The following is a 26520-nucleotide window of genomic DNA, read 5'->3' as shown; positions in this document are numbered from 1 at the left end:
TAGTGAGTAACTTCATTTTGTGCAGTTTTTCAACCATATTTCATTCGGACATTTTTTTCAGGGGTAGTAATGTAAACTATATGTTGTCATGAGTAAAGGAGCATAACTGACAAAAGTAAAAGAAATAAAAAAAACTTCATAGATAAAGCAGCGGTGAAATGATGTTTGTGAATCACATTTATGGGTTAAAAAAATTCAATATAATGAGAGAAAACAGTCTAATAATAGTTATCTTATTTCTACATGATGATTTTAATCTCACATACATGAATTTATGCCCTGCAGTTCTTACCTTTAAATCACATTATATTTATTTTATCATGTATATTTTTTGGCTCATATTTATGAACTGGCCTCATTTCTGACTTTTGGCCCTTTCTAATTAAATTTTTACTTTTTGGCTCCAATTTATGAATTTTTATCCTGATTATCATTCAACAAATCTGGCAAGCCAAACTGAAACGTATTAAACCAAAGACAAACTATGTCCCATAGCCCCCCAGTATAACCGTGTTAGCTCTAATCACTGATATCAGAGAGATGAACACACACATGATAACAGTATCACCTACCATGTGACGTTAAATAATGGCATGTAAAATCACGTTAGTGGCAGAGATCATAGGTGGCAATGATACGGTAACATGTTACACTGCAATAACACATCTCAATTCGCTCTGATAGGTTACATTACAATTATCAGTTACGTTCCTGTATGACAGATACATTATGAGTCTTTGCAGTATGCTACAGGAGATTTTATCAGGATATTTTATTTTGCAGTGAGATGCGGTACGGTATGGTCACATATGTTGTGATGTGCTGCAGAATGTTAGTTTCATTACGTTAAGTTAGTTTTGTTGGTGTGTGTGTGTTTGGCATTTGCAGCCACGTGTGTTTCCATGAGGGTTGTTGGTGTGTTATTGTTCTTACAGAGCTGTCAGCTGTAGGTGTGCTCCATGTTGAGTCCCGGGCTGCCCAGGATTCGGTATCTGCGAGCTGAAAACTGAAAGTGTTAACAGGGCTGAGGAAGCGTGCTTGGTGGGGATGAGCACAGATATTGTTATGGTTCCTGAGTTAGGAATGTGTTGACTTCTGCTTCCTCAGGTCAGCCTGCAGGAGAGCTTTCTGAAAGCGCTCTGCTCCACATCCACAGACAGATTCCAGGAACCACTGCTCTGCTCCCATGTTGAGCCTTTGTTTGTGACAGTTTGAAAGCTGCTGCTCTAAACAGCCTGACCGCTGCAGGTTGTCAGGGGACATGAAAGGAGGGAAGAGGGAGCGTCGCCAGAGAGCAGCATGCAGAGAGCACGCTCAGTAGGATCCCTCAGTCCTCTCACAGCTTCAGCTGACGTCACCGTCTGTACCTCATCTTACCTCTCTGTGCTCACTGACCTGCTTCTCTGCAACACGAATCACAGCGCAGAGAATCTGCAGTGTCTCTGAGCTTCAGGGACCAGAAGAGTTGATATTTAGTTTGGCTGCAGAGTAAAGGCTGGCCTCTTTATCTAAAGGGCAGTTCTGTGTATTTCTGTGTAACATGAGCTGCTGATTACATTTGCTCCTGTCTTTAAGATCACTGGTAAGCTCTTTATAGCAGCTCAGTTTCCTGATAATCATGGTGTCAGTCTTCCAACACTCTAGGTTACAGAGAAGTGGCTTTACTGTCTTATTAGTGAAACATTTACTAAAATCCAGCTTCTAACTCCTAGTCTTCCTGCACTGCATGTCTTAAAGAGTATTTATGAATAATAATAAGGCTGTAAATGAGGTAATTAGAGGAGAATCTGATCCTCACCGTCAGAGGATCAGTCCGTCTTTGTCTGTGTGGATGCAGGGATGCCTCTGTGAGAGGAGAGTATGAATGTTCCTCAGCAGGCTGCTGGATGGAGATGGGGGGGGGGTTAGCCTGGAGGCATGAATGAGTAATGAGCTGAAGGTCTAGCCGACTGCCTCCGCTCCCCTCCTCCTCTCTGATCTCTGTATTTGCTCTTCCATGTTGGTGGATGGTGGTGTTGAGAACATCCTTCAGGATGTGTGCATTTATCTGACTGATTACGGCCCCCGTCTCTGCTTCTACTCTGGCACTTCAATAAGAAACGGTGAAATGAACCTTTACTGACCCTCCACTGGGGGAAATGTGTTTTTAACAACAGCTCACAATAGAGGGGAAATAATCATCAAGTAAAAGAAAAAAAAAACTACAGCACTGAAATACAGATGAGAAAAATATCAGTAATATGTTGTTATCTACATACCTGCATGTTCACCTTTGCTTGTAGAAGGACCCAGACCAGAACAACTCTCTCAGTGAACATCTTAATGTGAGAACGGGGCTTTATAACTGGGTTAGATTACACAGAATCATAACAATGATAATCAGGGCTGTCAATACCAAAAAATAGAGATTAATCTCAGAAGTTCTGCAGGTAATTACAATTAATCTCATCCAGAAGGTTCTTTTCTGTTCCAGAGTGACTGTGGCCCAGAGACCAACGGAGGACTGTAGAGACCTGGTTTGAAGGGTTCAGAGGGATTTGACTGGCTCAAACTAGAAAGTGTTAATCAGGGCTGAGGAAACACTGCAGAATGCTTCTGGGGAAAGAATGGAGGCTTCCTGCAGTTAGAAGGAGGATAACTTCTGCTTCCTCAGGTCAGCCTGAATACATTGTCTGAAAGTCCCTGCTGGTGGACTGAGACAGATGTCCAGGAATACTGCTCTGTCCATATCTGTTGAGCCTGATGGGTGTAGAGTTTGAAAGCTGCTGCTCTAAACAGCCTTGTGATGGTTTCAGCAGGGGACCTGACGGCTCCTGCAGAGTTAGTGTCAGAGAGCAGCATGCAGACACGTCAGTGACCGTCAGTCCTCTCACAGAATTTCAGTGACCTTCAGTGACCGTCTGTACCTCATCTTACCTCTGGTGCTCACTGACCTGCCGCCAGTGAACGTCTAATCACAGCGCAGAGAATCTGCAGTGTCTCTGAGCTTCAGTGACCAGAAGAGTGATATTCAGTGACCGTCAGTGAACAACAGTGGCCTCATTAGTGAAAGGGCAGTGAACATCGGTGAAGGTTTCAGTGAATGAGCTGGTGAACATCAGTGCTCCTGTCTTTAAGATCGGTGAAGCTCAGTGACTCAGTGATAATCATGGTGTCAGTCTTCCAACACTCTAGGTTACAGAGAAGTGACTGTCTTATTAGTGAAACAGTGACCAGCTTCAGTGAACTCCTAGTGAACGTCATTAGTGAATGTCAGTGAACATCGGTGAAGGTCAGTGAATGTTGGTGAACATCAGTGAACGTCAGTGACCGTCGGTGAACGTCAGTGACCGTCAGTGACCGTCAGTGACCTTCAGTGACCATCGGTGACCGTCGGTGAAAGTCTGAGAATGTCAGTGACCTTCAGTGACCGTCAGTGACCGTCAGTGACCTTCAGTGACCTTCAGTGACCGTCAGTGAACAACAGTGAACGTCATTAGTGTATGTCAGTGAACATCGGTGACGGTCAGTGAATGTTGGTGAACATCAGTGAACGTCAGTGACCGTCGGTGAACATCAGTGACCGTCGGTGAACATCAGTGAACATCAGTGACCGTCGGTGAACATCGGTGAACATCAGTGACCGTCGGTGAACATCAGTGACTGTCGGTGAACATCAGTGAACGTCAGTGAACAACAGTGAACATCATTAGTGAATGTCAGTGAACATCGGTGACGGTCAGTGAATGTTGGTGAACATCAGTGACCGTCGGTGAACGTCTGAGAATGTCAGTGACCTTCAGTGACCGTCAGTGACCTTCAGTGACCGTCAGTGACCGTCAGTGACCTTCAGTGACCGTCGGTGACCGTCGGTGAACGTCTAAGAATGTCAGTGACCTTCAGTGACCGTCAGTGACCTTCAGTGACCGTCAGTGAACAACAGTGAACGTCATTAGTGAATGTCAGTGAACGTCGGTGACCGTCGGTGAACATCAGTGAACGTCAGTGAACAACAGTGAACATCATTAGTGAATGTCAGTGAACATCAGTGACTGTCAGTGACACTGCAGAATGTTCTAGTGAAAGAATGGAGTGAGCAGCAGTGGAGGATAACTCCATGTGAACATCAGTGAACATACAGTGACATTAAAGTGACCCCAGTGAACATCAGTGAACATCAGTGATGTCGGTGACTCGGTAAACATCAGTATCGTCAGTGAGTGTGTGAACATCAGTGACCGTCAGTGAGTTGTCGGTGATGGTTTCAGCAGAATGTCAGTGACCTTCAGTGAACGTCAGTGACCGTCAGTGACCGTCAGTGAACAACAGTGAACATCATTAGTGAATGTCAGTGAACATCAGTGACCGTCGGTGACCGTCGGTGAACATCAGTGAACGTCAGTGACCGTCGGTGAACATCAGTGAACGTCAGTGACCGTCGGTGAACATCAGTGACTGTCGTTGAACGTCAGTGACCGTCGGTGAACGTCAGTGACCGTCGGTGAACATCAGTGACCATCGATGAACATCAGTGAACATCAGCGACCGTCCGTGAACATCAGTGACCGTCCGTGAACGTCAGTGAACATCAGTGAAAGTCGGTGACCGTCAGTGACCGTCGGTGACCGTCGGTGAACATCAGTGAACGTCGGTGAACATCAGTGAACGTCAGTGACCGTCGGTGAACATCAGTGAACATCGGTGAACATCAGTGAACGTCGGTGAACATCATTGACCATCAGTGACTGTCGGTGACCTTCAGTGACCGTCAGTGACCGTCGGTTACCGTCGGTGACCGTCGGTGACCGCCAGTGAACGTCTAAGACTGTCAGTGACCTTCAGTGACCGTCAGTGACCTTCAGTGACCTTCAGTGACCGTCAGTGAACAACAGTGAACGTCATTAGTGAATGTCAGTGAACATCGGTGAAGGTCAGTGAATGTTGGTGAACATCAGTGAACGTCAGTGACTGTCGGTGAACGTCAGTGACCGTCGGTGAACGTCAGTGACCGTCGGTGACGGTCAGTGACCGTCAGTGACCTTCAGTGACCGTCAGTGACCGTCAGTGAACAACAGTGAACGTCATTAGTGAATGTCAGTGAACATCGGTGAAGGTCAGTGAATGTTGGTGAACATCAGTGAACGTCAGTGACCGTCGGTGACCTTCAGTGACCATCGGTGACCGTCGGTGAAAGTCTGAGAATGTCAGTGACCTTCAGTGACCGTCAGTGACCGTCAGTGACCTTCAGTGACCTTCAGTGACCGTCAGTGACCGTCAGTGACCTTCAGTGACCATCGGTGACCGTCGGTGAAAGTCTGAGAATGTCAGTGACCTTCAGTGACCGTCAGTGACCGTCAGTGACCTTCAGTGACCTTCAGTGACCGTCAGTGAACAACAGTGAACGTCATTAGTGAATGTCAGTGAACATCGGTGAAGGTCAGTGAATGTTGGTGAACATCAGTGAACGTCAGTGACCGTCGGTGAACGTCAGTGACCGTCGGTGAACATCAGTGAACGTCAGTGACCGTCGGTGAACGTCAGTGACCGTCGGTGAACGTCAGTGACCGTCGGTGAACGTCAGTGACCGTCGGTGAACGTCAGTGACCGTCAGTGAACATCACTGAACGTCAGTGACAGTGGTGAACGTTGGTGAAGGTCAGTGCTGTAGAGATGGAGATGAGCAGACTGAATCTACATGAGCAGCCCTGTCGCCCCCCCACCACCACCACCAACAGAGTCCCTGGATGGTGGGTGTAGAGTCTGGAGGGTCAGCAGAGATCTGGATCTGAGCTGTTTCCTCTAATCTGTTCTTATGCAGAGAGAGAATCCTGTCTCTGACGATTCGTTCACATCCGTCTGTTCAAATGGGCCTCAGCTCATCTCACAGTACGCTGACGACAGTTAATAGAGGTGTGAATTACCCAGAATGCACCAGAAAGCTTTTAGACATGTAAATGGAGGATGTGGTGCCTGTTGTGGTTTGACAGTCAGCCTTTATTCTTACACTGGATTTATTTCTGATTAAAGATTCTTTTTTGTTTTCCAGATGGAAAATAAAAGTCATGTTTGATGAAATGAAAAATCCTTTAAAGTGATTTTAAATCAAACTCTAATGCTCTCATGGGCCAATATTAATAATTTAAAGGTGTCTAAAGGTAAAATATTGATTTTTGGAGGATAAAGAAATGGACGAAAATCTAAACACAATATGAATGACATTTAAGAAGAAAATAAATCAGATTTTTTCAGTTAACAGGTTTTATTGGCATGGATTCATCAAAATGACTGTTTCCACATTTTCAACATTTAAAAGAGTGAGCAGAATAATTTATTGTTAGATTCTTTTATTGGTGTTAAAGCTCCTGATGGTCTTAAACCTTAATATTGATCTGATGGTCTTTTCTGGGTCCAGTAGAGTCCTCAGGTGTCCTGTTACTGTTAGTTTAAACACTACAGTTTACCTGAACACCCGAGGCCACACCTGAGCTTATGTTTGTAAAGGGAAGACTCCAGACTGACCTGTTTAATCTGGATTTGGCCTAAATGTAATATCATTGTTTAAATCCAGGTTTTATCTGACTCTACTTTATTGTCAGGGTTGTCTTTAGTAGTGTCTCCTTATTTTATCAGATGTAACAGCTTTCTAGAAGTATTTCAGTGAATTTTGCTGATAATCATTCATTGTTTTATCATCATTTTAGCATCTTTTTTCTGTTTTTGCTCATTTTATTCATTTCTACATTTCAACCTAACGTCCTGTTTCCTCAGTGTAACTTTCAACATCATGTTGCCTTAGTTTTTAAAGTTCCTGTTCTAACAGAACCCTTTATTTATGACAGATTTGTTGATGCTGTGTGTCATCATGTTTTATTTTTATTTTTTTAAATAAAGTTTGACTGATTCGAAATACAACAACAACTACTACTACTACTACTAATAATAATACTTATAATTATTATTATTATTATTATTATTATTATTTATCAAACCAGTGATAATAATCAAAATCATCAGTGGGAAACAAAATAAATAAAGTGATTTAAACTAACAGAAAAAATGGATTAATACTGAAAAAAGAAAAAAAAAAGTCTCCTGTTCAAATGTTTCATATCTATTTTTCTTGCTTTTACATTTTTATTTTATAATTAATTAAATTAGGAAAACGATTTTAACTGATATTTTATTATAATCTATTCAATTACATTTTATTTTAACATTATATGTTGCTATCCAGTTATTTTTTGGTTACTACGGAGTTTTAAAGCTCATTTGATTTGAAAATAATGTTTTATTTTATTTTATTTTATTACAGTCATTGTCTGTTTAACTTTGCGTCATGACGTCACGCGTTGATTCAGTGTCCACCGGAAGACAGGCGTGTCGCTGTGCTGGGAAGATTGTTTACATTTTTCTCCAGCTGATAAAATGAATCCTCCGATCATCAACTCCACCAACTTCGTCTCTACCACTAGAAGTAAGTATAATTCAACCAACCGCCATGTTTGTTTGTAGTTCACCGCGGCGGAGAGACACAGAACTACATTTACCGTCAGGGAGCTAGCTGTGCTGTTAGCCGCTAACTGCTCTGATTCAAAGCTTTGACCCGGTTTAGCCCTGATACAGGTCTAGGACCGGGTTTAGCCCTGATACAGGTCTAGGACCGGGTTTAGCCCTGATACAGGTCTAGGACCGGGTTTAGCCCTGATACAGGTCTAGGACCGGATTTAGCCCTGATACAGGTCTAGGACCGGGTTTAGCCCTGATACAGGTCTAGGACCGGATTTAGCCCTGATACAGGTCTAGGACCGGATTTAGCCCTGATACAGGTCTAGGACCGGGTTTAGCCCTGATACAGGTCTAGGACCGGATTTAGCCCTGATACAGGTCTAGGACCGGGTTTAGCCCTGATACAGGTCTAGGACCGGATTTAGCCCTGATACAGGTCTAGGACCGGGTTTAGCCCTGATACAGGTCTAGGACCGGATTTAGCCCTGATACAGGTCTAGGACCGGGTTTATCCCTGATACAGGTCTAGGACCGGAATTAGCCCTGATACAGGTCTAGGACCGGGTTTAGCCCTGATACAGGTCTAGGACCGGATTTAGCCCTGATACAGGTCTAGGACCGGGTTTAGCCCTGATACAGGTCTAGGACCGGGTTTAGCCCTGATACAGGTCTAGGACCGGGTTTATCCCTGATACAGGTCTAGGACCGGGTTTTGCACTGATACAGGTTTATTATTATTATTATTGATACAGATCTATTATTATTATGATACAGGTCTATTATTATTACATCTATTATTAGATCTATTATTATTATTATTATTATTATTATTATTACATCTATTATTATTATTATTATTACATCTATTATTATTATTATTATTATTATTATTATTACATCTATTATTATTATTATTATTATTATTATTATTATTAGATCTGTGATTATTATTATTATTATTATTATTATTATTATTATTATTAGATCTATTATTATTATTATTATTATGATTATTATATCTATTATTATTATCATTAGTAGTAGTAGTAGTTTTATTATTATTATTATTATTAGATTTATTATTATTATTATTATTATTATTATTAGATCTATTATTATTATTATTATTATTATTATTATTAGATCTATTATTATTATTATTATTATTATTATTATTATTATTATTATTATTATTATTATTATTATTATTATTATTATTAGATCTATTATTATTATTATTATTATTATTATTAGATCTATTATTATTATTATTATTATTATTATTATTATTATTAAATCTATTATTATTATTATTATTATTATTATTATTAGATCTATTATTAGTCAAAGAGCTGCAGACTTCAGGAGGCTAGTTCAGTTCTTTCTAAGGCCTCTGGTTCTGTTTAAAGAGATCGTCTGAGTTTTAGGTCCTTGTCTGATGTTCGAACATGAAGGAGGAACTTTCACAGTCCTGTAGATCAGGGGTTCTCAACCTTGGGGTCGGGACCCCATTGGGGGTCGCGAGACACTGAGAGGGGGTCTCCAGATGCCTTAAAAAAAACTACGAATATTTTTTAAATTACACTTTTGCCACTTTACACCAATGCTTAACCCTTTTTCATCACTATTAAACATTTAATTCTATCACCCCTTAGAACCCACCTGTGCACATTAAAACCCTTTCCACCACCTTTTTCTGCCTGTTTTGTCACTTCTAAACCAAACTGTGCTACCTTCTGCCTATTTTTGCCTCATTATTGCCACTATTAACCAATTTTTACACCCCTTTTTGCCCATTTTAATCACAGTTAACCTATTTTTGCCAGTTTATATCAATTTTTCATCCCAGTCCACCTACTTTACCTCGTTTTTTTTTACTTTAAAGCTAATTCAGCCACTTTTTAATCCACTTTTACCACTTTTTGTACCCAATCTTGTCGATTTAATCAATTTTTGGTCACTTTTATCTAATTTTTGCCACTTTTAACCCATTTATGTTCTTTAAATAATCCAATTTCAACACCTTTTTCACCATTTTTTTCCATTATTCACAAACTTAAGCAACATCTTTTACCCATTTTAAATAAGTTCAGTTCTTTCTAAGGCCTCTGGTTCTGTTTAAAGAGATCCTTCTGAGTTTTATGGTCCTTGTCTGATGTTCCAACATGAAGGAGGAACTTTCACAGTCCTGTAGATCAGGGTTCTCAACCTTGGGGTCAGGGGAACCTTTATTTTTGGGGTCCAGGGCTGAGACACTGAGAACCCCTGCTCTAGATAGATTCTTGATCATTCCCAATATATAAAAATATAAAATCACCAGGATATAGCAGCTCTAAGACATCTGAACACAGCTGTTAAAATCATCGTTTCTGTGGAATAAACATGTCAGGATTAGGGATGCAGTGATACAGTGATATATGTACTAACATTTCTGTCCTCACTGATACAGAGCACAGATATGAAGACTGAATAACACCATGACTTCTGTGGTCTACATTTATGTTCAAACATTACCAAACTACCGCCATGACTCCAACCTTAACTCTGATTTCCTCTGAGAGGATTCAGCTCTGCAGCATGAGGAACACAAATTCAGTCAAAACACTGAAAATCATAAATTCTCAACTACAGTAAAGGAAGACTAAAGGCAGAACCATCAATAAACCATCTTTTTTTTACTTTAAAGCTAATTCAGCCACTTTTTAATCCACTTTTACCACTTTTTGTACCCAATCTTGTCGATTTAATCAATTTTTGGTCACTTTTATCTAATTTTTGCCACTTTTAACCCATTTATGTTCTTTAAATAATCCAATTTCAACACCTTTTTCACCATTTTTTTCCATTATTCACAAACTTAAGCAACATCTTTTACCCATTTTAAATATGTTTTTAACAAAAGTTATTTCATTTTAAGCTTAACTTCCCAATGGACCAGGATTTTGCTGGACCCCAGTTTGGCTGAATCCCAGAAACCTTCCCCTTTATCCCCCATTATGGACGGCCTTGTCTCCACATGACTATTCTAGCATGTTCATGGCTGTTCAGCCACCTTCAGGTCCAGTGGGGGTCCCCGGTCTCTGGAACCTTTATTTTTGGGGTCCAGGGCTGAAAAGGTTGAGAACCCCCTGCTCTAGATAGATTCTTGATCATTCCCAATATATAAAAATATAAAATCACCAGGATATAGCAGCTCTAAGACATCTGAACACAGCTGTTAAAATCATCGTTTCTGTGGAATAAACATGTCAGGATTAGGGATGCAGTGATACAGTGATATATGTACTAACATTTCTGTCCTCACTGATACAGAGCACAGATATGAAGACTGAATAACACCATGACTTCTGTGGTCTACATTTATGTTCAAACATTACCAAACTACCGCCATGACTCCAACCTTAACTCTGATTTCCTCTGAGAGGATTCAGCTCTGCAGCATGAGGAACACAAATTCAGTCAAAACACTGAAAATCATAAATTCTCAACTACAGTAAAGGAAGACTAAAGGCAGAACCATCAATAAACCATCTTCAGACATGTGCAGGGAGAATAAAGCGCTTCATGTTTAGTGATGAAAGCATTTTCATCCTGATGTGGTCTTTGTCAGAGTTGGTCCTAACTCTGCCAGAGGCTGACATCCTGATTTAAACTGATACTGAAGGGGTTTATATATGGACACAGATATCTGATATGGATATATGTATCTGCCATCTAATGTGGGCTTGTAGTGAAAAAGCCTTCAGAGAATAAACGACTGTAGAACAAAGCTGGGTGTTCTCGGAGAACAGGCGGAGAAATGTCCAGGTTAAAAAGAGGAATCCAGGCACTCCAAACATGAGAAACACAAACATTATGAATGAAGAACTTAAAGGCCAGGTCACTGAACACTTTTCAACCCTTAGCCTTCATCAGAGCTTAGCGGCCACATCTGAGAGTTTCCTCTTTTATATCTGACAAACAGCAGCTACAGGGGCGTGTAGACCTGTTCAGAACTACGGTATTTAACAGTCCTCTGAGGAAATCCTCATCCTTTAATTCCTGTTTCACACCCGTCTGTCCGCAGAGAAACGGGAGGCCGAGCGCTCCGTCAACTGGACGGCTGAGGAGACTCATGTGCTGCTGTGTGCTTGGAGCGATGAGCGCGTGCAGAAGAGTTTGGCAGAAAACCTCAGAAACCGTCACGTCTTCAAACACCTCTCTGCTCGGATGAGTGAAATGGGGTTCTTTAGGAGTCCGCACCAATGCCGACTCCGGGTCAAGACTCTGAAGGCGAGCTACATGAGAACCAGACTGCAGAGGAGTGTGGACAGCTCTCAGCCCTGCACCTTTAAATACTTCAGAGAGATGGACGCCGTCTTAGGACGCAGGTCAGCTGGAGGGGAAGGAGAGACCTCTTTAATTTCACCAGACGGGATGGGACAGTATCACCAGAGCTCCTTTACCTGCACAGGAAGTACCCCGCCAAATTTAAAGCCTCACGAAGAGGCCAGTGGACATCAGCTGGGTTCTTCAGGGAGGACAGGAAGTCACTGCTCGAGCTCTGCAGGGGATCATGGGGGCCGTCAGTCCTGGCAGATCGTCTCTGAAGTCAAGGTGGAGCATGGGGAGGTTTCTACTGATGAGTTTGAGTTCAGTAAACCAGGATGTCCACAGCAGGAGAGGGACGAGGATTACCCAGAATCCTCTACCCTTCAGGACATGACTGGTATGTATCAGGATTATTTCACAGAAAAACTAAAATCACATCATCTAAAAGCTGCAGGTCAGCAGTTAGCAGCTGGGTTTTTACTTTCTGATGAATATTTATCAGGATCAGAATCAGAAGATTTCCCAGTCATCCTGGGGTTTTTAACCCTCTGTGACCTGGCATAGAACATAAATACAACCGATAGAACTAAAACTTTAATGATATGTGTATGTGATAAGTCCATTGTAACAAATTAAATCTCTCAAAAGTGCAAAAAACATAAGAAAAAAGAAAAGTGTTTTTTAAAAAACACATTTTCCTAAATACAGAGATGTCACTGCTCTATCCCTCAAAGCTGTGAATGTAAAAATGTTGCACCAGATCATTTCAAACCACAAAAAATTATTTTAAGTATGTTCATAACTTCATTTATTAAATCCATTAATCTTTATGAACTGTGGCAAAAACGAAAATAAAATGAAGTTCTGCTCAATATGCAAAAAGACAGCATCGTTATAAAAATAATCTATTTACAGTGGTGAAATCAAGTCTCTGAGTGTGCCAGAGACTTTAGAGCATACGTGTGTTTGCAGAAGACCATGCTGACCTCAAGAAAACTACACATTTATAGCCAAGATTATATGATAATGTTTTTATGTGTGTGCTTTATACTACATTACTGGAAGGCAGGAAGGCAGGAAGGAAGGAAGGAAGGAAGGAAGGAAGGAAGGAAGGATGGATATTTCTAGAAGGAAACCGAACTCTGGGACACACTGAATGTGTGATGTGTTGAGGCCTGAACTCCAGCGTGCTGTGAGCGGAGCGGACTCCGCGTGGAGCGCACTGCCGCGTAGTAGTTTCCTGTGAAATTTACGTGAAATCCTACGTTTCCCACAATCCTTGTGTGTTGTTTACATTTTTCTGTCATGGCGTCCTACACTGATGAAGCCTGCTGGCTTTGCAAAGCAATAAAATTAAGAGACGGTGGTTTGTACGGCCATTAAATGCCACAAGAGACGAGGAAGGGGAGTATGCCATGTTGGTGAAGGACATGCCAAGTACTGACGTGGAAAAACATTTTCAATACTTCCAAATGACACGTGAAAACTTTGATGATCTAGTTGGGCGCCTAGCCCCACTCCCTCTCCTCTCAGGGAGTCACCGCTCACCGGTCAACGCTGCACAGAGGAACAAAATGCAGGTCAGTGTCACATTTAATGCGGGTTGATGGGAAAAATACACGCGGAGTCCACGTGGCCGTAAAATTTGGGCCTTGCGGACCTCTGCGGAGTCCGTTCCACGTCCGTCCCGCCCGTGTGTTTGGGCCTTTAGTGTAACTCCTCTGGTTTGATATGCAAAAAGAATCATTGCTCTGTCTCATTAGGTTGAAATTCCACCCACGGTTAAAAGTAGATATGCAAATGAAGCTCCGGCCATCCCATAGATTTTAAAGAGTTAAAAGTTGTTGAATGCTTCGACACAAAAGACTAAAAAAGTACAGAAATAAGAAAAGAATACTTGCAATAAGAGGAGAACGGCCTATCCTGTGTTATAACTGCCGTCACTTTAATTTTATTTTAAACTAGTGCTGTCAGAGATGTTGATTGATTTTGATCAATTATTCAGCAGGGAGAAAAACATGTGATTAAAACCTGAATGTGGATTAATTGGACTGTACAGGGTCCGTTAGGACTGTCTGATGTTGAGATGACAGTGATGAAGCAGTCATTGGTTTCGAACATCTGCCTCTGCTGGACTTTTACTGGTGTCACTGGTGTTACTGCCTTTACCAGCTGTGTTAATGTGGAGTTTTACTGGTGTTACTGGTGTTACTGCCTTTACCAGCTGTGTTGATGTGGAGTTTTACTGGTGTTACTGTTGTTACTGCCTTTACCAGCTGTGTTAATGTGGAGTTTTACTGGTGTCACTGGTAATACTGCCTTTACCAGCTGTGGTAATGTGGTGTTTTACTGGTGTTACTGGTGTTACTGCCTTTACCAGCTGTGTTAATGTGGTGTTTTACTGGTGTTACTGGTGTTACTGCCTTTACCAGCTGTGTTAATGTGGAGTTTTACTGATGTTACTGGTGTTACTGCTGTGTGTTAATGCGGAGTTTTACTGGTGTCACTGGTGTTACTGCCTCTACCAGCTGTGTTAATGTGAGTTTTACTGGTGTTACTGGTGTTACTGCCTTTACCAGCTGTGTTAATGTGGAGTTTTACTGTGTTACTGGTGTTACTGCCTCACAGCCGTGTGTAATAATGTGGAGTTTTACTGGTGTCACTGGTGTACTGCCTTTACCAGCTGTGGTAATGTGGTGTTTTACTGGTGTTACTGGTGTTACTGCCTTTACCAGCTGTGTTAATGTGGTGTTTTACTGGTGTTACTGGTGTTACTGCCTTTACCAGCTGTGTTAATGTGGAGTTTTACTGATGTTACTGGTGTTACTGCCTTTACAAGCTGTGTTAATGTGGAGTTTACATGTTACGGAGCCTTGTTAATGTGGTGTTTTACTGGTGTTACTGGTGTTACTGCCTTTACCAGCTGTGTTAATGTGGAGTTTTACTGATGTTACTGGTGTTACTGCCTTTACAAGCTGTGTTAATGTGGAGTTTTACTGGTGTCACTGGTGTTACTGCCTTTACCAGCTGTGTTAATGTGGAGTTTTACTGGTGTTACTGGTGTTACTGCCTTTACCAGCTGTGTTAATGTGGAGTTTTACTGGTGTCACTGGTGTTACTGCCTTTACCAGCTGTGTTAATGTGGAGTTTTACTGGTGTTACTGCGTTTACCAGCTGTGTTAATGTGGAGTTTTACTGGTGTCACTGGTGTTACTGCCTCTACCAGCTGTGTTAATGTGGAGTTTTACTGGTGTCACTGGTGTTACTGCCTTTACCAGCTGTGTTAATGTGGAGTTTTACTGGTGTTACTGGTGTTACTGCCTTTACCAGCTGTGTTAATGTGGAGTTTTCTGGTGTCACTGGTGTTACTGCCTTTACCAGCTGTGTTAATGTGGAGTTTTACTGGTGTCACTGGTGTTACTGCCTTTACCAGCTGTGTTAATGTGGAGTTTTACTGGTGTCACTGGTGTTACTGCCTCTACCAGCCGTGGTAATGTGGAGTTTTACTGGTGTTACTGCCTTTACCAGCTGTGTTAATGTGGAGTTTTACTGGTGTCACTGGTGTTACTGCCTTTACCAGCTGTGGTAATGTGGAGTTTTACTGGTGTCACTGGTGTTACTGCCTTTACCAGCTGTGTTAATGTGGAGTTTTACTGGTGTCACTGGTGTTACTGCCTTTACCAGCTGTGTTAATGTGGAGTTTTACTGGTGTCACTGGTGTTACTGCCTTTACCAGCTGTGTTAATGTGGAGTTTTACTGGTGTCACTGGTGTTACTGCCTTTACCAGCTGTGTTAATGTGGAGTTTTACTGGTGTCACTGGTGTTACTGCCTTTACCAGCTGTGTTAATGTGGAGTTTTACTGGTGTCACTGGTGTTACTGCCTTTACCAGCTGTGTTAATGTGGAGTTTTACTGGTGTTACTGCCTTTACCAGCTGTGTTAATGTGGAGTTTTACTGGTGTCACTGGTGTTACTGCCTTTACCAGCTGTGTTAATGTGGAGTTTTACTGGTGTCACTGGTGTTACTGCCTTTACCAGCTGTGTTAATGTGGAGTTTTACTGGTGTCACTGGTGTTACTGCCTTTACCAGCTGTGTTAATGTGGAGTTTTACTGGTGTTACTGCCTTTACCAGCTGTGTTAATGTGGAGTTTTACTGGTGTCACTGGTGTTACTGCCTTTACCAGCTGTGTTAATGTGGAGTTTTACTGGTGTCACTGGTGTTACTGCCTTTACCAGCTGTGTTAATGTGGAGTTTTACTGGTGTCACTGGTGTTACTGCCTTTACCAGCTGTGTTAATGTGGAGTTTTACTGGTGTCACTGGTGTTACTGCCTCTACCAGCCGTGGTAATGTGGAGTTTTACTGGTGTCACTGGTGTTACTGCCTCTACCAGCTGTGTTAATGTGGAGTTTTACTGGTGTTACTGGTGTTACTGCCTTTACCAGCTGTGTTAATGTGGAGTTTTACTGGTGTCACTGGTGTTACTGCCTTTACCAGCTGTGTTAATGTGGAGTTTTACTGGTGTCACTGGTGTTACTGCCTTTACCAGCTGTGGTAATGTGGAGTTTTACTGGTGTCACTGGTGTTACTGCCTTTACCAGCTGTGGTAATGTGGAGTTTTACTGGTGTCACTGGTGTTACTGCCTTTACCAGCTGTGTTAATGTGGAGTTTTACTGGTGTTACTGCCTTTACCAGCTGTGTTAATGTGGAGTTTTACTGGTGTCACTGGTGTTACTGCCTTTACCAGCTGTGGTAATGTGGAGTTTTACTGGTGTCACTGGTGTTACTGCCTTTACCAGCTGTGGTAATGTGGAGTTTTACTGGTGTCACTGGTGTTACTGCCTTTACCAGCTGTGTTAATGTGGAGTTTTACTGGTGTCACTGGTGTTACTGCCTTTACCAGCTGTGGTAATGTGGAGTTTTACTGGTGTCACTGGTGTTACTGCCTTTACCAGCTGTGGTAATGTGGAGTTTTACTGGTGTCACTGGTGTTACTGCCTTTACCAGCTGTGTTAATGTGGAGTTCTACTGGTGTTACTGCCTTTACCAGCTGTGTTAATGTGGAGTTTTACTGGTGTCACTGGTGTTACTGCCTTTACCAGCTGTGTTAATGTGGAGTTTTACTGGTGTCACTGGTGTTACTGCCTTTACCAGCTGTGTTAATGTGGAGTTTTACTGGTGTCACTGGTGTTACTGCCTCTACCAGCCGTGGTAATGTGGAGTTTTACTGGTGTCACTGGTGTTACTGCCTTTACCAGCTGTGGTAATGTGGAGTTTTACTGGTGTCACTGGTGTTACTGCCTTTACCAGCTGTGGTAATGTGGAGTTTTACTGGTGTCACTGGTGTTACTGCCTTTACCAGCTGTGGTAATGTGGAGTTTTACTGGTGTCACTGGTGTTACTGCCTTTACCAGCTGTGTTAATGTGGAGTTTTACTGGTGTTACTGCCTTTACCAGCTGTGTTAATGTGGAGTTTTACTGGTGTCACTGGTGTTACTGCCTTTACCAGCTGTGGTAATGTGGAGTTTTACTGGTGTCACTGGTGTTACTGCCTTTACCAGCTGTGGTAATGTGGAGTTTTACTGGTGTCACTGGTGTTACTGCCTTTACCAGCTGTGTTAATGTGGAGTTTTACTGGTGTTACTGCCTTTACCAGCTGTGTTAATGTGGAGTTTTACTGGTGTCACTGGTGTTACTGCCTTTACCAGCTGTGTTAATGTGGAGTTTTACTGATGTTACTGGTGTTACTGCCTTTACAAGCTGTGTTAATGTGGAGTTTTACTGGTGTCACTGGTGTTACTGCCTTTACCAGCTGTGTTAATGTGGAGTTTTACTGGTGTCACTGGTGTTACTGCCTCTACCAGCCGTGGTAATGTGGAGTTTTACTGGTGTCACTGGTGTTACTGCCTCTACCAGCTGTGTTAATGTGGAGTTTTACTGGTGTTACTGGTGTTACTGCCTTTACCAACTGTGTTAATGTGGAGTTTTACTGGTGTTACTGGTGTTACTGCCTTTACCAGCTGTGTTAATGTGGAGTTTTCTGGTGTCACTGGTGTTACTGCCTTTACCAGCTGTGTTAATGTGGAGTTTTACTGGTGTTACTGGTGTTACTGCCTTTACCAGCTGTGTTAATGTGGAGTTTTCTGGTGTCACTGGTGTTACTGCCTTTACCAGCTGTGTTAATGTGGAGTTTTACTGGTGTCACTGGTGTTACTGCCTTTACCAGCTGTGTTAATGTGGAGTTTTACTGGTGTCACTGGTGTTACTGCCTTTACCAGCTGTGTTAATGTGGAGTTTTACTGGTGTTACTGCCTTTACCAGCTGTGTTAATGTGGAGTTTTACTGGTGTTACTGCCTTTACCAGCTGTGTTAATGTGGAGTTTTACTGGTGTTACTGGTGTTACTGCCTTTACCAGCTGTGTTAATGTGGAGGTTTACTGGTGTTACTGCCTCACCAGCTGTGTTAATGTGAGTTTACTGGTGTCACTGGTGTTACTGCCTTTACCAGCTGTGTTAATGTGGAGTTTTACTGGTGTCACTGGTGTTACTGCCTTTACCAGCTGTGTTAATGTGGAGTTTTACTGGTGTCACTGGTGTTACTGCCTTTACCAGCTGTGTTAATGTGGAGTTTTACTGGTGTCACTGGTGTTACTGCCTTTACCAGCTGTGTTAATGTGGAGTTTTACTGGTGTTACTGCCTTTACCAGCTGTGTTAATGTGGAGTTTTACTGGTGTTACTGGTGTTACTGCCTTTACCAGCTGTGTTAATGTGGAGTTTTACTGGTGTTACTGCCTTTACCAGCTGTGTTAATGTGGTGTTTTACTGGTGTCACTGGTGTTACTGCATTTACCAGCTGTGTTAATGTGGAGTTTTACTGGTATCACTGGTGTTACTGCCTTTACCAGCTGTGGTAATGTGGTGTTTTACTGGTGTTACTGGTGTTACTGCCTTTACCAGCTGTGGTAATGTGGAGTTTTACTGGTGTCACTGGTGTTACTGCCTTTACCAGCTGTGTTAATGTGGAGTTTTACTGGTGTCACTGGTGTTTCTGCCTTTACCAGCTGTGTTAATGTGGAGTTTTACTGGTGTCACTGGTGTTACTGCCTTTACCAGCTGTGTTAATGTGGAGTTTTACTGGTGTCACTGGTGTTACTGCCTTCACCAGCTGTGTTAATGTGGAGTTTTACTGGTGTCACTGGTGTTACTGCCTTTACCAGCTGTGTTATTGTGGAGTTTTACTGGTGTCACTGGTGTTACTGCCTTTACCAGCTGTGTTAATGTGGAGTTTTACTGGTGTCACTGGTGTTACTGCATTTACCAGCTGTGTTAATGTGGAGTTTTACTGGTGTCACTGGTGTTACTGCCTTTACCAGCTGTGTTAATGTGGAGTTTTACTGGTGTCACTGGTGTTTCTGCCTTTACCAGCTGTGTTAATGTGGAGTTTTACTGGTGTCACTGGTGTTACTGCCTTTACCAGCTGTGTTAATGTGGAGTTTTACTGGTGTCACTGGTGTTACTGCCTTTACCAGCTGTGTTAATGTGGAGTTTTACTGGTGTCACTGGTGTTACTGCCTTTACCAGCTGTGGTAATGTGGAGTTTTACTGGTGTCACTGGTGTTACTGCCTTTACCAGCTGTGGTAATGTGGAGTTTTACTGGTGTCACTGGTGTTACTGCCTTTACCAGCTGTGTTAATGTGGAGTTCTACTGGTGTTACTGCATTTACCAGCTGTGTTAATGTGGAGTTTTACTGGTGTCACTGGTGTTACTGCCTTTACCAGCTGTGGTAATGTGGAGTTTTACTGGTGTCACTGGTGTTACTGCCTTTACCAGCTGTGGTAATGTGGAGTTTTACTGGTGTCACTGGTGTTACTGCCTTTACCAGCTGTGTTAATGTGGAGTTTTACTGGTGTCACTGGTGTTACTGCCTTTACCAGCTGTGTTAATGTGGAGTTCTACTGGTCACTGGTGTTACTGCCTTTACCAGCTGTGTAATGTGGAGTTTTACTGGTGTCACTGGTGTTACTGCCTTTACCAGCTGGGGTAATGTGGAGTTTTACTGGGTTCACTGGTGTTACTGCCTTTTCCAGCTGGTGTTATGTGGAGTTTTACTGGTGTCACTGGTGTTACTGCCTTTACCAGCTGTGTTAATGTGGAGTTTTACTGGTGTCACTGGTGTTACTGCCTTTACCAGCTGTGTTAATGTGGAGTTCTACTGGTGTTACTGCCTTTACCAGCTGTGTTAATGTGGAGTTTTACTGGTGTCACTGGTGTTACTGCCTTTACCAGCTGTGGTAATGTGGAGTTTTACTGGTGTCACTGGTGTTACTGCCTTTACCAGCTGTGTTAATGTGGAGTTTTACTGGTGTCACTGGTGTTACTGCCTTTACCAGCTGTGGTAATGTGGAGTTTTACTGGTGTCACTGGTGTTACTGCCTTTACCAGCTGTGGTAATGTGGAGTTTTACTGGTGTCACTGGTGTTACTGCCTTTACCAGCTGTGTTAATGTGGAGTTTTACTGGTGTTACTGCCTTTACCAGCTGTGTTAATGTGGAGTTTTACTGGTGTCACTGGTGTTACTGCCTTTACCAGCTGTGGTAATGTGGAGTTTTACTGGTGTCACTGGTGTTACTGCCTTTACCAGCTGTGGTAATGTGTTGTTGAGGACACCTTAGACCCTCTGGACTGAGCTCAGTGGTCTCTCTGGCCTCTTCCTCAGTCTTCGCTGAACCTCTCCTACCTAAAGCTGCAGTTTTAACCTAAACTCTGTTCACTGCCCAGCAGTATAGTAGTCCACAGTAGTATGTTAAATTTGATATGAAGAGCCAAGATTTCCTGTGCTCTTCATGTTTCTTAATAAAACCCATCCCAACGACCCTAACCCTGACCCCTAACCCTGACCAGTCAGAGGGTGATGAATCTCCCTTTACCGTGCTCTAGTCTAAGCTGATGAGTAACTGCTGTTAGGGTCTAAATAATGTTGAGAAATGTTCCGTGATGCTTGAACTGAGAAGAGGAAGTCTTTCTCAGCTTTATTATAACATCCCTGACGACAGACGCCGTTATGTCACCAGCAGTTTCTGCTTTTAGAAATATCTGTAAATAAGCCAATAGCTGAGAAAGAGATGAGTCCATGGACAGAAACCATGGAAACCTCGGTCTGTTTGTGTCTTTGTTTAGAGCACAGCTGTCAAACTCAAGGCACGGGGGCCAAATCCGGCCCCTAATGCAGTTACCCGGCCCACCAGATCATATGATATTTTTATTATTTATTATTTTATTATTATTTATTAGAACTGGCCCACCAGTCTGAGGTCTGCAGATTTCCTCCAGTATAGAATATAAACTTAACCTGATGATTTAGAACATCACTGTTGAGTCATAAAAATGACAAAAAGTGAAAATAATTGGATAAAAAGTCAGGAACGTGGGAGAAATTAGTGTTTTCTCTATATTTTTAATTTTAGATCTCACAGTTCTGACTAAAAGTTATGGTTTTGACTTTTTATTTCATATTTTTACCTTTCAAATTAATAATTTCACACTTTAAATCCTATTTTGACCTTTTAAAATCATGATTTTGACTTTCATCTCATGTTTTGAAATTTTTTAACTCCTAAATTTTAATTTTATCTAATTTTTTTACCTTAAAAAATCCTGATTTTTAATTTCATTTCATATTTTACTGTTAAAAATTATGATTTTGAATTTTATCTCAGTTTTTGACTTTTAAAATCCATAGTTTCAGTATTCTATCTCATATTTTATTTTAAAAACATTATTTTGACTTTAAATGTGGTGCTTTACCCTTTAAACTTATAAGTTTGACTTTTTATCTCAGATTTTGTGTTTTTAGCTTACCATATTTATTATTTATATTTATTTATTTCTGGTGAAAAGAAGGTTGAACTTTTATGGTTAAATATGGACCCTGTTATGGCCCTTTTCCACCAGCCTGTTTTAGCCCTACTCTACTTGACTTGACTCGACTCTACTCGGTTTGTGTTGCGTTTCCACGGGTGCGGTACCTCGTACCAGATACTATTTTTAGTACCTGCTCTGCTCTGGTTCCAAGCGAGCTGAGCTGATACTAAAAGGTGACGTAGAGTTAGGGTTAGGGTTAGCAGAGTCGAGTAGAGTAGGGCTGGAACTTTGTAGTGGAAAAGCGCCATAAGTCCCTCAGGGTAGACCCAAGTTCAGAATCTGGCCCCTGCTGTGATTGAGCCTGACAGTCCTGGTTTAGAGCCTTCAGAGTCCAATAGTAGACCAGAGGAAAGAGACCAGACCATGATAGGAATAACCAGAGACGATCATTTCTGATGGAGGGTTCTCTCTATAGATCCACTTCAGATTAAGGCCCAGCCTAACCTGGTTTAGATCCATGTTTGCTGTTGGTTAGAATATAAAAATCCAGAATAGTACTACAGAAAGAGGCGGTTTAGAGCCTAAAGACCGGCTCTTATTCCTGAGCTGGACTGATCCGCATCATTCCCATCACTCAGACTGAGGATGGATGGACGTGTCTCCTCAAGAACCAAAGATCCTACTGTTCACTGAGTTTAGAGCTCAAACTCCTCTCTAGGGCTGGGCAATTCATCGCAAATTAGATTAAATCGCAATATGGCCTGCTGCAATTTTCAAATCGCAGAAGGTGCAGTCTGTCTTCTACTTGAAATTTGTGTCAAATACCAGTTTAAAACTTTTTTTGCAGCGGAGGCGTTATGCATTACATATCATGCAATCATTCTAGTGCCATATTTCAAGAATCGTGTACAAAAAATGTCCTATTTTCTTCATTTTTGTACGTTTTTCTCGTTAAATATTAAATTATATGAAAACTATCAATCCCCTTAAAACAACAGTTCATATCCTATTCACAAAATGAGTCAGAATCATCACAGTAAGATATTTTTAAGAAATTGTTCAGCCCTAGATTAATCTAATATTGTGTTGGTTATAGTAAAGAATGAATTATTGATTTTTTTTGTTGGAAAATAGATGAGCTGAGGAACTTAAAAAAATCGTAATTAGATTATTTTCCCAAATCGTTCAGCCCTGCTCCCCTCAGTAATCGTCTCCATCTCTGTCTCAGGTCCACTGATGGAAAACAGCCTGACCTCTTCTCCTCCACATGAAGCTCCTCCCCCACTTCCTCCTTCTCCTCCCGTCCAATCAGCTTCCCTGTCTCCCCCTGCCCCTCCACACCCAAACAGCGTCCCCATCTCTAACCATCGTCACCCAGAGTCCAGCTGCCTGGAGCCGGTCCTCAGGCATCTGTCGGACTGTTTCCAGGGCCTGGTGTCAGAGACCCGGGACCTCCTGGTCCAGCTGGAGAGTCAGCGACAGGAGCAGGCACGCTGGAACCAGGAGCTCCTGGTCCAGTGGATGCAGAGGGAGGAGCGGTGGCAGAGGGAGGCGGCTGAGAGGGAGGAGAGGAGGGAGAAGGCTCGAATGGAGCACGAGATCCGAGTCCTGCAGCTCCTCACCGGCCTGGATAGAAGGCACAGGTGTAGATGTGAAGGTGGAAGGACTGCAGCAGAGGAGGCTCTAGATCACAGCAGGGACGGGGACGGGGACTAGGACTAGGACTAGGACTGCGGCAGAGGAGGTTCTGGATCACAGCAGGGACAGAGACAGGGACTAGGACTGCAGCAGAGGAGACTCTGGATCACAGCAGGGACGGGAACGGGGACTAGGACTGCAGCAGAGGAGGCTCTGGATCACAGCAGGGACGGGAACGGGGACTAGGACTGCAGCAGAGGAGGCTCTGGATCACAGCAGGGACGGGGACGGGGACTAGGACTGCAGCAGAGGAGGCTCTGGATCACAGCAGGGACGGAGACAGGGACTAGGACTGCGGCAGAGGAGGTTCTGGATCACAGCAGGGACAGAGACAGGGACTAGGACTGCAGCAGAGGAGACTCTGGATCACAGCAGGGACGGAGACAGGGACTAGGACTGCAGCAGAGGGGGCTCTGGATCACAGCAGGGACAGAGACAGGGACTAGGACTGCAGCAGAGGGGGCTCTGGATCACAGCAGGGACAGAGACAGGGACTAGGACTGCAGCAGAGGAGACTCTAAAGAGCAGAATAAACCAAAGACCTGGGACAGGAGGACACCGTTTAAGAATGCTAATGGAGACGGTCACCGCTTTCTGAACCGACCCGTTGCCGCTGTCAGGCCGTCTGAGGATGTCTGCTGGGGTTCAGGTCATCAGGTCATCAGGTCACAGACGGCTGATGGGAGCAGATCAGTGTGAAGAGGAACTCTAAATGCCAAAATCAGACTGTAAATTTAGAAAAGGATCACATCTGTCTTCTTCTTTTAGCTCATAGACTTCAGTCTGGTAACTCTCCTGTCCTGGATCAGCTGTGAGCTGGACCATCAGATCCAGACCAGCTAATCTAGGATCAGTTCTTCTGTTAGACCTTCTCAGGCCTTTATGGATCCTCCAGATGAACCAGAATTGTTGGTGCACTTTCATATGAATTAAAATGGATGAACCCTCTCTGTGTGCTTCTTTACAGCCTTTCCTAACAGCTCAGTCTTAGACCTGGATGTAGACCTGGACTGAAGACCTCTTCTCCTCTAGACCGTTTACTCTGACATTCACAGACATGGGGGATCAGGGACCAGAGAGGAAAGGGGGGCCTAGAGCAGTCTGATGTTAGACGTAAGACCGACTTTAGCTGGTTTACGTTGGTCCAGATCCAGGTCTTCATTTAAAGGAGATGATACCCATAGACCTGGTTCCCTAACCCTAACCTCATAGATCCGACCACTCTTTATGTGAGACTCCTGGGTCCTCAGAGAGACCAGGTTGTAGGTCTGACACGGCTCATCCACAAATCCTCCTCCAGGTCTGTCCTCTGTGCTCCACTGCTCTGACCATTACCCAGAGTGCTTCAGTGCCACGTTACTGACATGAATGAGTTACTGCAGACTACCTCTGATCACATCAGCTGACCGGGCGGTCATCCGGTCCAGTCCTGATGAAGGACTGGACTGAACTGATGAAGACCTCAGACCGGCCTTGGTCCTCAGACCTCAGACCGGCCTTGGTCCTCAGACCTCAGACCAGCTGTGGTCCTAAGACCTCAGACCAGACATGGTCCTCAGACCGACCACGGTCCTCAGACCTCAGACCAGCCATGGTCTAACGTGATTTCTGATCATCTTCAGAGTTAATGTCAGAATAAAATAAAGGATTGTTGTAAAAAACACTGAAGACCAGATGTGGTTCTTTACCAACGTAGACCACCACAGGACCACTTTACCAACGTAGACCACCACAGGACCACTTTACCAACGTAGACCACCACAGGACTCTAAAATAAAGAAATTCTCTGTAAAACAGAAACATGAGAGTTAGAGCAGTCCTGATCAATAAGACTGATCAGCTGGTGATCCACTGATGTCACCATTAATCTAAGTATTGATTATTCTGAGGGCTGCTGTGGTCATGTGACCCTTCCTTTGTCCCCAGCGTTTATTTCTGTGGCTGGTCAGGATGTTTGCTTGGACGCTGAGGAGGAATGTCCTCCATGTTTCTGATGTTATCTCCTGGACCAGTTCTATATGAGGACTGGAACACAAACAAAAACAGCTTCCATTTGTTCCTCTGCAGGAAAACGGTTTTATTTTTACAGTCAGAGCATCAGGATGGACAGGCTGCTTATATAACAACCCTTAAAAACAATGTTGGCATGGAGGTAAGGCGTCCTCTCAGCAGTAAACATCTATTCTTTAGATTTTCTGTGAACCAGGACTGGTTCATCCATCAATATTTCAGATCAATAATCCAGAATAATAAAAAACATAGAACAGTCTTCATATCCTAAAGCTGAACCTACAGCCTGATGGTTTTATCACCACAGCGACTGGTCCACAGGAAGGACTGAGATGGTTTCTGAGGTACAAATCATATAAACAACAGTATCATATGAAGCCTGAGACTTTGACCTTTGACCTCTAAAGTCTAATCACTCATCATTGAATATTTGTGCAAACTTACAGGAAAATCCTTGGCAGCTTAACAAAGACACCATGATCTCACAAGTGGGTAGTTGTTCAGACCAGAGGGTCCAGGTTTGATCCCCATCCTCCTAAAGTCACACATTCATGTGTTGGTCCAGAACCTGAACCCCAGTCTGATGCACCTGGTGTGTCCGTGTGTGTCTGTGTGTGTCTGTGTGTGTGTGTGTGTGTGTGTGTGTCCGTGTGTGTCGGGGTGTGTCTGGGTGTGTGTGTGTGTGTGTGTGTGTCCATGTGTGTCGGGGTGTGTCAGTGTGTGTGTAGATTTTGAAGTGCTGTTGAATCTGATTTATTGGTGACAATAAAGATCATTGATCTGTTAAATCTGATCAAGCCTGAACCCCCCCAGCTTTAGTCCTCTATAATCTTTTTTTTTCTGTTTTCTATGATCCGTGTTAAATCACTGATTTGTGTTCTTCTGCCTGAACTCTGCTGAATCTAACCTTTAGACAGTTCTGTCATATCTAAATGATCCGTTATTTCTACTTTAATATATGAAACGGTGAAATCCCCATATTATTCCCTTAAATTATCTCCTGGTTTTCCCTTGGACCCCGTTCTAGTGGTCCTGGTGGGTTTCCTGTCCTCTGAGGTCCAGCATGCAGACCGCCATCCCAATCTTTGTGGTCAAACTCTGCCGCACTCATTAAAGAGAGAGTAAATCTGGATTAGAGCGTATACGTAAA

General features: G+C 42.9%; 1 protein-coding gene across 1 annotated transcript; it reads left to right on the top strand.

Annotated features, from left to right (window-relative positions):
* Positions 1-7337: 7337 nt before the first annotated feature.
* On the top strand, positions 7338-25025 carry LOC121509820. Its single transcript, XM_041787490.1, has 3 exons — positions 7338-7453; positions 11552-12193; positions 22891-25025. Exons 1-3 carry the CDS (start codon positions 7405-7407, stop codon positions 23376-23378), a joined length of 1179 nt encoding a protein of 392 aa, XP_041643424.1. The 5' UTR covers positions 7338-7404; the 3' UTR covers positions 23379-25025.
* Positions 25026-26520: the final 1495 nt, after the last annotated feature.

The sequence above is a fragment of the Cheilinus undulatus genome, linkage group 5 (genome assembly GCF_018320785.1).
Source record: "Cheilinus undulatus linkage group 5, ASM1832078v1, whole genome shotgun sequence".
Lineage (NCBI taxonomy): Eukaryota > Metazoa > Chordata > Actinopteri > Labriformes > Labridae > Cheilinus > Cheilinus undulatus.
Note: the sequence above shows the minus strand (reverse complement) of the source record. Positions and strands in the feature narration are given on the sequence as shown.

Bases quoted from the DNA above. Each gene is read 5' to 3' on its own strand.
- LOC121509820 (XM_041787490.1), top strand. From the start codon at position 7,405: ATGAATCCTCCGATCATCAACTCCACCAACTTCGTCTCTACCACTAGA. The intron at 7,454-11,551 runs GTAAGTATAATT...GTCTGTCCGCAG, and splicing joins CTTCGTCTCTACCACTAGAA to AGAAACGGGAGGCCGAGCGC. The intron at 12,194-22,890 runs GTATGTATCAGG...TCTCTGTCTCAG, and splicing joins TACCCTTCAGGACATGACTG to GTCCACTGATGGAAAACAGC.